General features: G+C 42.1%; 1 protein-coding gene across 4 annotated transcripts in view; it reads left to right on the top strand.

The window, feature by feature from the left end:
- Window positions 1–2,140: 2,140 nt before the first annotated feature.
- The window catches only part of JAM2 (junctional adhesion molecule 2), a 60,012-nt gene continuing 44,324 nt past the window's right edge, over window positions 2,141–17,828 (top strand). The window contains exon 1 of one of the 4 annotated variants that reach the window (XM_045501585.1): window positions 2,141–2,710. In XM_045501585.1, the coding sequence (XP_045357541.1) occupies window positions 2,644–2,710 (67 nt within the window). In that variant the 5' untranslated portion in view covers window positions 2,141–2,643. The remainder of the gene's footprint in view (window positions 2,711–17,828) is intronic. The other 3 variants (XM_045501586.1, XR_006718244.1, XM_045501587.1) reach the window with 3 other exon arrangements.

The following is a 17,828-nucleotide window of genomic DNA, read 5'->3' as shown; positions in this document are numbered from 1 at the left end:
CCTCATGCCTCAGCTCTTTCTCAGAATATTGCAATAGTTTTCAGAATTATCTAACCTCCTGATTGTCTGATCTCTAATCCACTTTACATTTCCACACCAGTCATCATTCTAAGGCAGCAGTGTCTTGTAAAACTTCCTGCACTGATGGAAATGCTCTATATCTGCACTGGCCAATAGATTAACCATTACCCCCTATGTTCCTATTGAGAACATCAAACATAGCTAGTGTGACTGGAGACTTGAATTTTAAATTTGAGTGAATCCAAATCGACACAGCTACATGGATCTGGAGGCTGCCATATGGGATAGCACAGTTTTAAAACATGATTTTTTTTTCTTTTTTTTTATATCCTACTCTAGTGCTTTCAAAAAGCTCTTTAACTGCAGGATAAGGTCCAGAGTCTGTAGTATGGCACTGAATGATTCTCATAATCCAACCGCCTTTTCGGTTCTTGCCACTTCCGCTGGCACTGTAGAATATTGCTTTACCTAAACAAGCCAGAATTTTCCAGCTTTTCATCTTGCTCTTTTCTCTACCTAGAATGCCATTTGCTTATTTTCTTCCTTTCAACAACTACAATTTTTCATGCCTTATAAAGCCCTGCACACACCCTCCAATAGAGGAACATCCCCCTTATTTTTGACCTTGAACAAGCCACTGGCATCTAGCAGTCCAGTTTTCATCTGCAAAGTGGGAATGATAACATTTTCTCCCTTAGGGAGTTGTTGGGGCATTCATTGTGGCACTAGCCAGACTCCCCCACTGAGAAAGCACTCAGTAAAAAGTGCTGTTATTATTTTCTGTTCTCCCACAACACTTAGGTGATATTAGAAATCTTTCCAGATGGGACTTTCTCTCTCAAGACCGTGAGCTCGTTAGTAGCAAAGACTCAGTCTTGTTCATCATTGTACCCCAGCATCCAACACACTGTAGCTATTTGACAAATGCTTTAACTGATGACAACTGAGTGAATCACTTATTCACCTAGGATGTCGCAGAAAAAAAAAAAAAAGAAGTATGCCTTTTTGTGTGTGTCTTTAGGGAGGAGCAAAAGAGATCCATAGTGGCAAGAACAAGAAAAGAGAATGCCAACAACTCTTGTAAAGCATTATATTTTTCTGGTCACTGCCCAGAAAACTGGCATAAAAATGTGTTGTTAAATCTGTGTCCTCTCCCCTTGCTTGACGGGAGTGTAGCTCTTACGTTTTTGCCATTTTGACTTTCTGGGTCCTCTGCCCGTCTCCCGCCTTGAGTATCAAGCTTCCATCCCTGTCACCAAGGAAACAGCAGGGAGGTCTCATTCCTCACAGCTCCGCATATCTAAACTCTGGTCGCCTTTGTCCAGTGAGCTAAATTCTTCATGTGCACACCACTAAATCAACTGTCTTCTATTCAGAACTTTATCCATTATTCTACCTTTGAAAAACTGATGTATCACAATTTCTTCTCTTGGGAATGGCCTTTTTCCAGACCTGTCACTATTCTTGAATGCACCAGACATTTTTGGTCCCTGGGAGCAAATAGAAAAATTGTCTGTTTAGCCCTTGGAGTGTGTGCAGTATAAGTGCAGGTCAATTTTAAAGCAGGCAACAGAGCATTCATAATGGGTTTCCCTTTTAAAAGCACAGTAGACCAAAAATAAACCTGACAAAGGGCAGCTGTAGAGTTTTAACATGTGGAAAACTCCACAGGCAGCAGTTATGTAACTGGAAAGAAAAGAAACATAATAAATATTTCACACCGTTAGATGAACTTCCAACTCTGACACGTGAAAAGCAAAGAACACAAAACACACCTTAACTCTCCAAAGAGCACAAAGCTTACGCTGAGAAGGGGCCAAGGCTCTTGCTAAAATCGGAGCCCTGCCTTCCAGCGTGAGTCCTCATTGCTTTTTTTTTTTTTCTTTTTTTTTCCCCTCTCGCGTCCAAGGCGGAGCCGGCGGATCCCATCTCCCGGCAGCGCCCCCGCCCCCCCGCAGCTTCGCCCGTTGGACAGAAATTTTCCAAAAATCTCCACCCCTAGGTTGAAAACCCGAAAAGTTTTGTGCCAAGGAGAGGGAAGAAAGGAGTTGGAGCGAGGCGGGCGGAGTTGCCCTCCACCGCCGCCTCCCCCCACCCCTCGCCCGAGCGCCCGCCGCCCGCGCCTCCCGCCCCCCCCCCCCCCCCCCCCCGGCTCCTCACCCCGGGGACAGCTGGCAGCCCCCGCGCGGGACCAGACACAAAGCCGATCAATCCCGGCGGCGCGGGGGCGGGGGGACGCCCGCCGGGGCTTCCCTTCCGCTCCTCGCCTCCTCCTGCCCCCTCATTAGGACCCAGCCCACACCTCGCCCGGCATCCACGGCCCTCCCGCTCCCACCCTCCACCCCACAAAAGGAACAGCCCAGACCCCCCCCCCCCCAGGTCCCCGGCCAAGCCAGACGTGCCCCTAGGCGGCCGGCTGAGAAGGCGCCCCCGGCAGGGGGAAACTGACATCCATTGGGGTCCGCCCACCGCTCCCCTGGTCTCCCCGGAGCCGGCCTCTCCTCTCCTGCCCCAGAAGTTCAGCCCCCGCCCGGCCCCCCCGCCCCCCAGCCCGGGCCCTCCCGCGCTCCGGCCGCCGGGACCCTCGGCTTCCGAGGCGCAGCCAGCTCGGACCCCGAGAAGATGGCGAGGAGGAGCCGCCACCGCCTCCTCCTGCTGCTGCTGCGCTACCTGGTGGTCGCCCTGGGCTGTAAGTTGCTGGGGTACCTCCACCCTTCCGCCCGCGCGTGCTGGGACCGTTCCCCCCACCCGGACCTCCAGCCCCGGGACGCGGCGTGCGCCGACGGCTGTCTTTGGCGCCCCGGGCTGCGCGCGTGTGCCGCGGGGGCCGTCTGGCTTGGCACCCAGGCGAGCCGGAATCGGGGTGCGGGGGCGGCGGGGGGACGGCGGGCATCCGCGGTCGATAGCCTCCGATTTTGTCAGTTCTGGCTCAAGAACATTTAGAGTCCACACCAGTAGGCTCTTGCAAAGTTGGGGTAAGTTTTCAGAGACCCGGGGACGCGAACAGAACGCAAAACTCAAGCACTACTTCTAAGATGCTAAGATCTCAAGATGGCATCACAGGGAGGCAGGCGCTGGCCACACTCCTCAGGACCAGAGAAGGGGGTAGGGTCAGAGTTTTTCTCGGGTTTCCGAGGCTCCCGACCGCACGGGTGCGACGCAGTGCACTTGTGGGGCAGCGGATGAGGGGCATTCGTGACTGCTGAGCCAGAATTCCTTTTATCCTCTTCACCTGCACTTCTACATTCGGTTAGGGAAGTCTGGTCTGGGGATTCCTGCCAGCTGCTGTGTCCTCAGGGGACTTCCAGCGGAATGATTGTTAGAAAGATTCAGAAGCTGAATGAACGAGTAGCGGGGGGACGTCCCAAAGCCAATTTCACGGGGTGGTTCTAAACAGGATTTGCACGGATTCTGAGCTCATGAGATTTAAAATCCTGGGAACGTTTCCTACTATTTTGTTTTCTTCGCCTTAACTTTGTAGGAAAATGGACGAAATTGCAATAGATCTGAAGCACTTATAAGCAATCCTCCTTTTACTTTGTTTTATTTTTTTTCCTCTTTTTTTTTTTTTTTTTTTTTTTTTTTTTTTTAACAGAATGGGTTATTGTTGCTATTCAAGTTCTGGTAATGTAATATTTAAAATAACCCGCCGGATAAGTGTCTAATACCATAATACAGTGACTTTTTTCTCACGCTCTTACTGCCAAAGTGAGTATTCCTGAACTCGACGTGACGTGAGCTTTGTTCCTGGGGGAGGAAGGCACAAGTTGTCTCAGGGAACGGGGTGCGCTGACCTATATTATAGAAAATCAAACCGGGGAGGCAAGGCTTCACAATAAAACCATTATGCAATTTTGAAATATCAGTTGGAATCAGGTTGAACACACAAAAGAAATGCAGTGATGAAGAAAGGCAGCAAAGACACACAGTGGGGCAACTGTAACAAAACTGCTGGGAAGTTACATATTTTGTTGATGGTGCTAAATTTCAAATTAAAACAAGACTGACTTTAAGAATTGTCACTAATTGAAAACAGACCAAATGGTTTTACTCTGCTCCTTCTTATTCAGTGATCAAATGGGCGGAATAACCTCTTCTTCAGGCTTTGATTAAATCTAACCATTGGCTCTTCTAACACTGACTCAAGTGGAGGAATAATTTGGGTGTGTGGGGGGATCTTTTCTATATCGTTCCTAGGATGCCTAAAAGTCTGGCATTGCAAGAATGTTTTCATTTCTTTGTCTTTTTTTTTTAAATTAACTTTGTTATTTTATAACAGTTGATTTAAACAAATATTGTGAAGATAGTATGGAGATTTCCCATACATACCACACCCACTTTCTCCTTTTATTAATATTTTACATTAGTCCGTTAGTTTGTCATAATTAATGAAACAATTTTGACACATTATTATTAACTAAAGTCCACACTTTATTCAGATTTCTTTCATTATTATCTAATGTCCTTTTTTATTGCAGGATCTCATGCAGGATACCATATTACACTTAGTAGTCATGTCTCCTTAGGCTCTTGGCTGTGATAATTCCTCAGACTTCCCTTTTTTTTTACCTTGTCAAGTTGGAGGAGTAGTGGTGAAGTACTTTGTAGAATGGCCCTTGGTGGGTATTTTTCTGATGTTTTCTCATGATTTCTATACCAGTATGGGCTTGTGAATATTTATTTTATACTTTGGATTACAGTCTAATATGATTGTATTTATTTTAGTGCTAACATTCTTCCAGCTTTGGCCATTGGGAGTTCTTCCAGTGGCTTCTGTATCCTTGGACATAACCCTCTCGTTGTATAAATGTATATGTGCATTTTTGTTTGTTTTTAGTGCTTCCTCACTTTCTGGCAACACAAAATGCTTCATGCTGATCGTGTGTATTTCCTGCTCTAGTCCTAGGATGAGCCATTTCTCTCAGGAGCCCTGGTTCCTTTTAGTGGAGAACGGTTAGAAACCAACGTGCTGTCAGTGTTGTTGAAAAACAAGAGTCTTCTTCAGGGCCAGGTTTCACTCCACAATCCTGTTTGTGGTGTATCCATTCAGGTTTCATGTCCAGATCCCAAAACTGGGTATTACAGGCTATGTATATATCAGCCACTGTTCTAGGGACTTTCTTGAATATTCTCTTTTTAAGTTCTCAAAAATGCACAAGACTGAACATATCTTCAACTTACAGATAATGACCCCCAAGGCTCAGGAAAGCTCACTTACGGAGGCTGAAAAGAAATGAAGCTGGGATTTGAGGATCTGAGGATTCGTTCCATAGATTATTGGACTTCTCTCTTTGTTTTTGAATCCAAGCACTGAACCCTTTCCGCTGTCTTCATTCAGGAAAAGACTTTGTGGATTTCTTATGCTCTAATTATATACTCATCTTCTTAATATCCACCCCAAATATAACTGTACCACCCTTTTATCCTTGATCCTATTATATATGTAATATCACACTTATTCCATTCTTTCATTTCTATTTGCCCGTATTTTCATCTCTTTCTTAGTAGTCTAGAAGATTTTTGTGGTTGCTGCTGTTATTTAAACTATGATTTCGGTGTACCTGTTGATATATGGACATTTATTTGTGTGTTTAGTGGAACTGTATTTTTCTTTACCATTAAAATGGGAACTCCACGAGGGGAAGAATTTCTTCATGTTTGACCACTGTGTATGTGCAATGCTGAGCACAGTGCCTGGCTAATAGTAAGCGTAAATAGATACCTGTTGACCAGCTCTGAAGAGAATGAGGTGGAATAAGTGAAAGAAATGTATGGGTGGAATTAATGATTCTGATATACATCATGAAGCCCTAATTCTAAGTAGGTGACGTCTCAGATTTCTCTGAGGCGACATCTAAGCCAAGGAGTCAAATGTGAATGAGAGCAATGTGCTGCTCTTAACACTACATGGCTGGTAGCAGTCGGTCCTCAAATCTGGACTGGAACCAAAGCCAGGCCACTTGGCCTGTGAGTCTGTAATCTCTCATCAACTGATGAGGACTGTGGAGCAGGGAGAAATCTGGATCTTCTGCAAAATCACAAGGTTCTGCCCCAGGGGTGGGACTTACCCAAAACAGCACACCAGGGATCCAGTGCCAGGAAAATCCTGCCCTCTGTAAACATTGTTAAGAACAAAGCACAATCCATTTGTGGGGGGAGAACTGGCTCCATCCAGGCATGGTCTTAATTATTTGATGAACGTAAAGGTCAAAGTGGGCTTGCTGGTAGACCTGATGACCGGTTTAAGACTCAGACACAAATGGCATTCAAAAATAAGTCTAAAACAAAAAGTTAGCATAAAGAGAACAGCGAGTTCCCCTTGGCTGAGAACACTCCTTTATCTTTCCCCCGGAGCAGTTTAATGAGAGGAGTCTGTGTGAATTTCCGTATGTTTGCTCTACCCATTTTCTATCACTTTGGTTTCCTCCTGCTGGCCTTGCTGGTAGAGAAGATGTTTTGAACTATGCAAGCTAGCGCTGCTCTGTTTGTCGAAGTTGGACCAGAAGATCTCTGTAAAGGCCATTATTTAAAATAACCTTTTCATCCCATAGCACTGCTGACTCAGTACTCCTGTGTTGCCAGATTGATGCTTTGAGGAAGATAAAATCGAGGAGAGGAGAGGGGGGCCAGAATGTAGGTCAAGTGCTTACTTTGGCAAAAGCAGAGAAAGAAAACTTAAAACCGGGTACTGTTTTCTTGGGAGGGGTTACTCTTAACATGACTGGGACTCAGAAAAACAACCCAACTGTGTTAGTTGCAGAAACAAATTACCACAGATTTAATACAACACGGACTTATTACCTTAAAGTTCTGGATGCCAGAAGTCTGAAATAGGTGTCACTTGGCGAAAATCACATTACGCTTGGGGCGCCTGGGTGGCTCAGTCGGTTAAGCATCAGTCCAACTGCAGCTCAGGTTATGACCGCACAGGTCATGAGTTCGAGCCCCGTGTCGGGCTCTGTGCTGACAGCTTGGAGCCTGGAGCCTGCTTCGGATTCTGTGTCTCCCTCTCTCCCCCCACCCCCTACTCACACTCCATTTCTCTCTCTCTCTCTCAAAAATAAACAAACACTAAAAAAAGAAAAAAAAAAGTAAAATCAAAGTATGCAAAGGGCAGCTATCTTCTGGAGGTTCTAGGGGAGAATCAGCTTCCAAGGTGTTTTTCCAGTTTCTAGAGGCCACCGCCTCATCGTCCCATTCCTTCAGCCTCAAAGCCAGCGGTGCCAGGCTGCCACCAATCTGGTTCTGTCTCTCAGCCTCCCTCTTCCACTTAAAAGGACCCTCATAATTACATTGGGCCCACCTAGGTAATCCAGGATAGTCTATCCATCCCAAAGTTAGCTGGTTAGCAACTTTAATTACATCTACAATCTTAAATCCTATTTACCATGTAAAATAACACGTGTATAGGTTCCTGGGATTAGGATGTAGACATCTCTGGGGGGCCATCGCAGCAACCAAAATTACGAAGTGCACAGAAGCAGTGCAATCAGCGCTGTAGCCAAGAATGTTCTAGATCCCATGGGACAACTGTAATTCTTACCTTTATTATTTTTTTAAATGGTTCTAATGTTTATTTATTTTTGAGGGAGAGAGAGTGCAAGTGGGGGAGGGGTAGAGAGAGAGGGAGACAAGTAATCCGAAGCAGGCTCTAGGCTCTGAGCTGTCAGCACAGAGCCCGACGCGGGGCTCGAACTCACAGACCGCGAGATCATGACCAGAGCCAAAGTCGGACGCTTAACCCACTGCGCCACCCAGGAGCCCCTGTAACAGTTACCTTTAAATTATAATTCATCGTGGGGCACCTGGGTGGCGCAGTCGGTTAAGCGTCCGACTTCAGCCAGGTCACGATCTCGCGGTCCGTGAGTTCGAGCCCCATGTTGGGCTCTGGGCTGATGGCTCAGAGCCTGGAGCCTGTTTCTGATTCTGTGTCTCCCTCTCTCTCTGCCCCTCCCCTGTTCATGCTCTGTCTCTCTCTGTCCCAAAAATAAATAAAAACGTTGAAAAAAAAATTAAATTATAATTCATTGTGATATAGAATTGTGTTTTTTGAGTCATATTTCAGATCACATATTGTAGCAGTAGTGACCATGCACTCTGAGGCTGAGCTCTATGTTCAGTTACTAACTAACTGTATGACCTTGTACAAGTTATTTGATTTCTGTGTGTGTCACTTTACCCATCTGTACTGGCGATAATCCCAGTAATAGACTTACGTCCTAGAGGCGTAGGGAGAATGAAATGTGTACACATGTATAGCACACGTTAGAAAAATGGTCCTGTTAGTATTGACATTTGGAGGCAGTGGAGTTAAATATTCATGTTATTGTTTGTAATGGATTTCCTGTATATATGAGAGTCCTGTCTAATAGGACTGTATATCTGTATACCTATCTCCATGAAAAGAACATGCTAGGCAAGTCAAAGTGGGGGTGGAGACCACTTCAGATATGGAGGGAACGATGTTGCCCAGAGGTACTTGGGCAAGAGCAAGCAGGAATGGAAGAAGTCCCTTATGGCCAGAACGTGGAGGAGAGGAGAGGGCAAAAGGCAGCACCCAGGTGGTGAAGGGCCTTGTGGGACAGATTTAGGATGCTTGAATTTATCCTCAAAACTAAGAGAAGCCCATTGAAGGTTTTTAATCACTGAATATCAGTTAGATTTGCATTTCAAAGAGAACATATTGGATGGAATAATGAGAATGGGCAGGGTGGATGGATGGGAAGTTGAAGTGAGGAACCCAGTGAGATGTTAGTAGAGTGGTCCAGGCTATCACTTCCTAAGTATTTCCTTGATATGGCTTATTGAAATCTATACATGCATATATATATATATATATACATATATATATATATATATATATGTAATTTATTTGTTTTTGAGAGACAGAGACAAGTGGGGGAGGAGCAGAGAGAGAGGGAGACACAGAATCCGAAACACGCTCCAGGCTCTGAGCCATCAGCAAAGAGCCCGATGTGGGGCTCGAACTCATGAACCATGAGATCATGACCTGAGCTGAAGTCGGACACTCAACCGACTGAGCCACCCAGGCACCCCTATATGTGCACATATATAATTAGACATTTACATTCGCCCACGTGGGAAATCAAATAGCTAGGTCCTGGTTAAGGAGATTATAGGGAACACATTACACTGCTTTCTGGCCCTGCTGGAAACAGCTGACCAGTATCTAGTTAATGATATATAAAAGTCAGGTCTTACCTGTACTCATGAATTCCTTAGACTGCGTTATCTATGGAATATCTTATCTTGTTCTCCACCCTGCTTTCGGCATCTGCTGTTTTGTAGTCTTGGGAAGCACACGCTTCCCATACGTTCTTTCGGGCACGTAGCCACTGACACATTACGCAATGTCTTCCCTTTGATGTATGCCTAATAAATATGGGAGCTTGAGAGCAGCTTGGGGAGACTTCTCTTACCCTCCCTCTCACCTCTCTTGACTTGCATGGAGTCTTGAGTAATTCTTTCTGCTGCCCTCGGCTTTGCTGGACAAAGCCAAAAGCCGAACCCACACACCCACAGAAAATTGTTTTATATCTGAGATGTAGTTAATTGAATTTAATCAGGGATTTGAGAAAAAATTGTTCATTGGTTTTTAAGGAATTTTTAAAAATTGTGTGTGCTGCAAATGTTTCTAAGTTTCTGTTCAGCCCCTAACATCTAAGCATGAAACAGTAGCTTTAGGGGCTACTATTTATCATTTTTCAGTATTATTCTCTTTCCCACCCCTGGGTTTGTCTTCCTTCAGTATCGTCTTACGTATTTCCTATGTTGCCATCCTTAGACAGGTGACTGGATTGCATTTGATAGGGAGAGGAGTAGCCTTCTGTGTTAGTAAGTATGTGAGGGTGTGCACGTATGAGTCGGAGACACAGAAAGAGAGAGGTAGGGGTGGGGAGAGAGAGAGGGAGAGAATGTGTGTGCTCACATGAATGCCTGGTAACAGGACCACAAAATCCTACTCTTGGGACCTTTAGGCCGGTGAGTGGATTGGAAATGTTCTGTAGTTTGAATTCTTCCTACTTTTTCTGAACAGAGAAGCAAAGAGTTCCTGCACCTGGTCCCATGAAGGTGTTTCAAGAGCTACCCTCTTAGCTCTGCATGGTCTTGGGTCAAACAGCCCTGAGCAGGAAGCCTTGTGATCTTAACAGATAGGAGTTTTAGTGCTTAACTGAAAACTTTTGCCTTTCTCTCTTTCTTTCTTATGTCAACGGCATCAAGGTTTTATTTGTTTCATTAGATTTTCTGTTCTGTTTCAGTTTTCAACATTTTTTACAGGGACGGTTTGGGACTGAGTTGTTTTTATAATGGCAAAGAGTGAAAAAGCCTGACCTGGGCTTACTCCATTATTCTGGGTGTTTCTAGTTCACTCACTCTCATTTTGTCAAAACAGTCACTTGTTTTTGGTTTTTAGTTTTAGCTTTGCCCACACTCTAAAAACTTGCTAAATACATTATTATGGCCATAATCAAAGACAAAAATAGATCACTGTTGAATGCATTTACTTACATGTTTCATTAAAAACAGTGTATGTATATGGTAAGCTCAAACAGTACAGAAAGGTTATAAGGTGAAAAATAACTCTCCAGCCCCCCACCCCTGGCCTTCTATTCCACTCCTCACAGATAACCCACTCTTAAGTTTTTGGCATATAGTTTCAGAAAACTTGGGGGAAAAATATAGTTCTAGCATATATGAGCATACCTGTATAGTTTCTTTAAAAATAAAGACTCAAAATTTAGGGGTACCTGGGTGGCTCAGTCAGTTAAGCCTCTGACTTTGACACAGGTCATGGCCTCACAGTTTGTGGGTTCGCGCTCCGCGTTGGGCCCTGTGCTGACAGCTCGGAGCCTGGAGCCTGCTTCGGATCCTGTGTCTCCCTCTCTCTCTGAACCTCCCCCACCCATGCTGTGTTCTGTCTCTCAAAAATAAATAAATGTTAAAAAAATTTAATAAAAAAATAAAGATAAATAAAAATTTACTGTGCTTCTTGTTCTGTCCTTCCAACAAACCAAATCATATTATGTATGATATTCTGTGACTTCCTGCAAAGCTTTATTTTTACTAGTAATGAAGCCACAACCCAAAGCAACTTGTCACAAACAGGACTCGTGACAGCATCTCGCAGAGCCCTTTAAAATCGTTAAGGTATATAAAAAAAAAAAAAAAAAAAAAAAAAAAAATCCTTAAGGTAAAATACAGCAAACCAACAAAAGTAAATAGTGAAACAAAGTGAATAGAACAAAACAGAGGGAGATAAATTCCCAGACCAGTGACGAAACCTAGGAAGGGAAAAATTCCAACTCAGATGCAATGAAAAGTCCAAAGAAAAGTGTAAAGGCCAACGCCCAGAGAAAACCAACACCAGCACCAGCTAAGACTTACAGACAAGTGCAAACTGGTGCTATTTTTAAAGGAGACCAAAGAAGAAGTAATGACCGCAAATAAAAAGGGAACACGTTGAACTACTGGGAAAGTGCTAAATTTGAAAAGGCAGAATTGTGCTCATGTTTTAAAAAAGGCTCGAGAGGCACTTTCAAATAGGAATGGATTCTAATCAGAAGTCAGAACTCCCACAGTAGCATGAATAGTAACTTGAGTGTCTGTCCAATAATCTAAACACACAGTTGGCTATGTCTTAAAAGATAGGATAAAATTTCTACATAAGCTGATTGGAGCCATGGATTGTTGCCCTTTGGCTCCATGCAATACTTTTGGTCCCAGAACAAGTCAGGTGCTTTTGTGTCCTGTGTGTGTAAGGGAGTGAACTATGCCATTTTAGATACAGTGTTTCTCCTTCCCAGCCATCTTCTCTGCTCTTCTGTTGTCATTGTTGAAATTTTCTCCATGTGCCAAATGCAACTCCTCCCTGAAGGTCTAAGCCCCTTCCTCATTCTCTTAACCCTCCTCAATTCCCCATTCCCGGTGATATTAGTGTGTTCCTGGTTCTCTTATGGTACTTACTGGGCTGTACCCTTACCATGTTTACATGTGCTTCTCTCTGGATTGTGAGTTTCTTAAGGCCAGAGAGAACACATCTTTGTGTCTCTAGCACCTAGAATCGTGCCTGACACCTAATGGTTCTCTAGTAATTAGTTGAATGTAAGTAAGTAACCTCAAGTGTAATCTTTATTTGTTTCTTACCTTCCTAAAATTACATTTAACAATTTTTTAAAAAATTTTTTGAGAGACAGAGCGAGTGCAAGCAGGAGAGACAGGCAGAGAGAGAGAGAGAGAGAGAGAGAGAGAGAGAGAATCTTAAGCAAGCTCCACACTCCGCTTGGAGCCTGACACAGGACTCAGTCTTATGACCATGAGATCATGATCTGAGCTGAAACCAAGAGTTTGATGCTTAACAGACTGAGCCACCAAGGTGCCCTTAGAATAACATTTTAATAACAAAAGTTGCAGGACATATGTAAAATGAATATTTCCTAATGAATGCATAATTTTACTGCTCTTAGAACTCCCTCCTCTCCTGTTAATACAGTTTCCCTAGAGTTTAGAGTTATAAGGTAATATACAGACTGGTCTGCCTTAGGGAGTTTTAAGACATTTTACTGATTGCCTGATGCCTCCTTGTATTGTAAGAAGAAAAAAAAAAACCTATATAAGCTCCTCTTGGATTAGTAAGCATTGACTAAAAGCTCAGATGAATAAAAGAATACCTCCTCACAAGTTGGCTGAGATAAAACACAATACAGGATATTAGAGAGTGGTAAAAGTACTCTCTGGGATAGGGGTCCAGTTTTTCCCCTCACAGTCCAATCCCTTTGCCACAATTGATATCATAGCAACCCATGTCCCACAGTAGGTAAAAGTTTGATAAAAGGGGGGGGGGGCTTATAAAGTTATCTTTATTTCCAAACCAAAGATGACTTTCCTAGGCATTCTTCTCCAGTAACCATATCTTCTTGTGGGATTTTGACACCTGCTCATTAGCAGGGAAAATTTTTTTTACTGGATCCAGATGACTCATCAAGAAGGTCCAAGGGTATCGTCTCATTGCAAATGCTAGGATTCGATGCATCCTAAGAAATTCAGCTCTTTGCGCTACTCGCCCCCATAAAATCTAATGAGCATGTTGAAATGTTTGAAAAACACTGCCTGGAACACTGGCCCTCCAGACTTTTTTTTTATTCCATGTCCTACTTCTCTTAAAAAGAGAATGTGCCCCAACATACATTTTTAGTAATAGATTATATACATGTATTTCTGTATCAATATGTTATACTAATTATAAAACATATGTAAAGTAAAAAAAAAAAACAAATGAGATAATGAAAAATAAGTAGTAACGTCCTGGGGCAGAAATGAGGTGGTAATGGCCCCATATTACAGCCCTTGTTTGATATGATAAAACCTCTATCATTAAAACTCTGTGAGACTGGTACTGAATAGACTCACAGACTAATAGAACAGAATATAAGTTGGCCCAAGTTCATTGGAAATTTAGTATAGATGTGAGACCTATCTTTCTATTTATGTATATAAAATACTAGCATCTCAAACCATAGAGAATGCTTAACAAATATCATTATGATTGGGTAGCCATTCGAGGGAAAATGGATCTGATCCTGATACTGTGCATGAAGATAAACTCCGAATGGATCAAAGATCTAAATGTAAGTGAGTAATAAACTCACCACCCCCCCCCCAAAAAAAAACCCAAAAGCATGGGTACATTTTTCTATAAAATATATATCAAAAGAGCATCTGCATGAAAAAAAAATAACATACACAAGTCAAAAGACAAATGACTGATTAAAAAAAGATGTCTGCAATTTAAATCTCAACCAAACAGTATTGTCACTGACGTACGAACAAGCCCTAAATATGGAAAGAAAATAAAAATATAAAGAACAAAATAGAAAAATGGTGCACTACAACACAAACCCCAGAGAGTTCCCAGAAGAAAAATTGTAATAGTTCTTCAAATACAACGCTGCCCTCAACATCACTTAAATGCAAATTAAACTGTCACAGAGATAACGTCTCTTCGCTGCCAGATTAGCAAAAAACACAGAACTCATCTGCATACTCTACTATTGAAGCTGTGTGCAAACAGGCACTCTCGCTGCTGATGGGCTGTGTAGTGATTAATCTGCTATGGAGAGGAATTCAGCAATACGTACAAAAATTACATGTCTACTCTGACTCATCAACCCCACTACTGGGAGGCTATGGAAGGACCAGTCTGTTATCACCTGAAACTACTGACTAATCTTAACATCATTAAAAGTAGGACATTCAAACATTGTATGATACAACAGGAGGCACATAGCGTTCCCCATGTAGTGTTTATGCTCATCCCTCAAAAAAAAAAAAAAAATAAGAATAATTGACCTTTATTTGGATCAAGCCTCTAACCAAGCTAACATCTCTTTATAGGAAGGTAGATACACAAATTAAAGATATGGATAAACTTAGAAAGTGGGTGGTTCTATAGAATAACTGACCAGCTTTCCATGACAAGTCAATGTCATGGAAGGAAAAAATAAAGGCAGAAGGGAGAAAAGGGCAGGTTAAGTCTAGATTAAAAACAAGATGAGACAAAGAGCCCAGGAGGCAAGTGTAATACTGAAATGCGGATCCCAATTCAAGCAAGATATTAGGGGAATTTGACTAGGGTGAGGTATTAGATTATATTAAGGAATGAATTATAATTTGTTAGTTAATGTTATCATAGCTATATGTCTTTAATTTGTATCGATACTACTAAAATAATAAAGAAAAGTGATTGATATGTGTGATTTGCTTTAAAACTCTCAACAACTAAAAGGATAGATGAAGTAAATGTGGCAGTCTTTACAACTGTTGAATCAAAATTAGGAATATATGGAGCTTATCATTCTGTTCGCTCTACCTTTGTGTATATTTGCAAATTTGTTGTAGGGGTGCCTGGGTGGCTCAGTTGGTAAAGCGTGAGATTCTTGATCTCAGGGTTGTGAGATCGAGCCCCATGTTAGGTGTATAGATTACTTAAATAAATCTTGAAGAGTGCCTGGATGGCTCGGTTGGTTAAGCACCTGACTCTTGATTTCAGCTCGGGTCATGATCTCAACAGTTCGTGAGTTCAAGCCCCGGGTTGAGCTCTATACTGACAGTGCAAAGCCTGCTTGGGATTCTCTCTCTCCCTCGTGCTCTGCCCCTCACGTGTGTTCTCTCTACTCACACCCTCACGTGTGCTCTCTCTGAAAAAAAATAAACTTAAAAAAAAAAAAAAGAAAATTTGTCATACTAAAAAAACTAAACCCATAAAAACAGAAAAAACAGTGTGATAAATATATAAAAAGTCCAATATTGATTTTCTTCACCTGGGTTTTGTTGGACAATCAACTTAAAGTCTACTGGTTTAATGAAAGAATAAATAGACCAGAGTCTACTTGAAATATCTGAAATATATGCTCTCTTAAGCTCTATACCTTAGCCAGTCAGTATAAGAAACCCAAATTCTGTCTGAATAGCCCCCTCTTTAGTTAGTCTATTTCACACAAACAGAAAAATAAAATGCCTTAACACAAACAAAACACCCTGTCATTAACTGAACTCCAAGATCCTGGGTTATACGGCAAAATCCATTAGTAAATCTGCATAACAGCTACATTTTTCTTCATAATGTAGCATGAACCTTTCAGTGCATTTCCTTTGAAAGGGACTTTAATATTTTATTCCCTAAAATGTAAAAGTACCCAATAGATGAATGCATGTCACAGTCATAGACTGATGGCAAGAAAGGTGAATGTAAAAAAGAGTTGATTAAATTCCTAAAAACGTAAAATTTTTCCCTTGCATTTATTTAATGGAGGGCGGTCCAATCAAGCCTCCTTTGTGAACCCTCTGGCTCTTCTGAACAACAGTCTTTTTTATGGGGTAAGGGCATATCCAGCATTTAATGTACCAACTCAAGCGCATTTCAGAATTGCTCACGCTTTCTAAAATATTCATTTCATGTTCAAATCCGTGTCATTAATAACTTAATATCAAGTTCCAAATGAGTTCCTGGTAGGACTTAATTTCCCACAGTTCCTGTAACCTTGAGGACTCCAAAGCTCTAACGATTTCTCTAGAGAAGACTCTGGTTATGGGGGAAGAACGAAAGAAGTAGAGGCATTATGGGCAGCCCAGACCCTGTGTCGGCAGTGTATGCACACTCTCGTTGCAGCCCTTTATGTCAGAAGCGGTTTCTATGCAGGATAACACTTACTCCAGATACACCACGAATTCATGAGCAAGAGAAAATAGAGGCGGGACTTTCACTTCACCTCCCATCCCCTACAAACCTCTTAGGTTTAGAGTGGAGGAAAGCCCGCGTTCCAGTCCTCTAATGGAATTTATATTTATTTAGAGTCCTCCTTATGTGAACAAACAGGTCGTGTCTCCCTTGCTTGTGCCTTCCCATACATTCAACTGCTGTCTTTGGTGGTGAGATACCGAAATCTGCCAAGTAATGATGAGATCAGTTAAGACAAGCCTTTACTGGGAGTGGCTCCGTCGGTTAGGCATCAGACTCTTGATTTTAGCTCACGTCACGATTTCACAATTGGTGAGTTTGAGCCCCACATCAGGCTCTGTGCTGACGGTGCAGAGCCTGCTTGGGATTCTCGCTCTCCTTCTCTCTCTGCCCCTCCTCCGTGTGCATGCACTCTCTCTCTCAAACATTAAAAAAAAAAAAAAAGTAAGACTTTTTCATTTCATGGGCTAGAATGTTTGAGAAAATTTATTTCTTACTCTCAGAAAATAAAAGGACAAATAATTTTGGAAATGGGATACAGAAACACTGCTTTTAGACGGCCGAGTTATCTCACCCAGTGAGTGTGTTGAATATACATTGTTTTCTCAGAGCACAATGGATTCTCATCTTTTACCTGAAAGAATATGAGTCACATTTCCCCTGACTGGGATGGTGGGCAGAATCACCTTCACTTTTTAAATTGTTCAATTTTATAAATTAGAATTCTGAGTATGTTCGACTTTGGTACCTTGTTGGATTCATCAGTTAAATGTCCAGGTGAAAAGTCTCTACTGGAGGGTCAGAGGACCTCCTTATACTTTACCAGAAATGTCACATGTTTACAAGGAAGCAAAAAGTATGGTCTAAATAAAATGGAGCTTGGGGGTGCAAAGAACTAAGGTGGTGTCAGTTCTGGTCTTGGTTATGATAAGGCTTTAGGAAACTATTTTATTTGCATCTTGTTTTCCTTATTTGTTAAATGAGGAGGTTTGATTTAATGATGATTAGAGTTCTTTATAATTTAATATTTTGTTTTCAAATGCAAAAAAAAAAAAAACCGGACCATACTTAGATGATAAAATTAGTTTGTATGGCATTGAGAATATGTTTTCGTCTAAACTGCCTTTTTCACAGTTCTTATTGGTTAGAACACAGAGCTTGTTCTGAAAAGAAGCAAAAGATGGCTTTGTATATGTGAAGTCGATTATATATTATGCCTAAAGTCTCTGTTTGATGCAGTAGTTATTAGGAAGGTGCTGGAAGTTTTGAAGTTTAAAGCAATATACAAAAAAAACAAACAAACCGGTATTTAAGGTAAACAATAATTTTGAGCCTCATATATAGGATAGACTTAGAAGGAAAGAGGTGACCATAGCCCAATCATGAGGTGATGGGGTACAGGATTAAGGTAGCACCTGTCAATGCTGTTTAGGAAGAGTTAAATCCAGAAGGCTTGGAAATTAGAAGTTGGTAAGATTTAGTGGCTGATTAAATAGAGGGAGACATCAAAGGAATCAAAACAGTAATTTCAATTTGTAAATTTGAAGAACCA

The sequence above is a fragment of the Leopardus geoffroyi genome, chromosome C2, assembly GCF_018350155.1.
Source record: "Leopardus geoffroyi isolate Oge1 chromosome C2, O.geoffroyi_Oge1_pat1.0, whole genome shotgun sequence".
Lineage (NCBI taxonomy): Eukaryota > Metazoa > Chordata > Mammalia > Carnivora > Felidae > Leopardus > Leopardus geoffroyi.
Note: the sequence above shows the minus strand (reverse complement) of the source record. Positions and strands in the feature narration are given on the sequence as shown.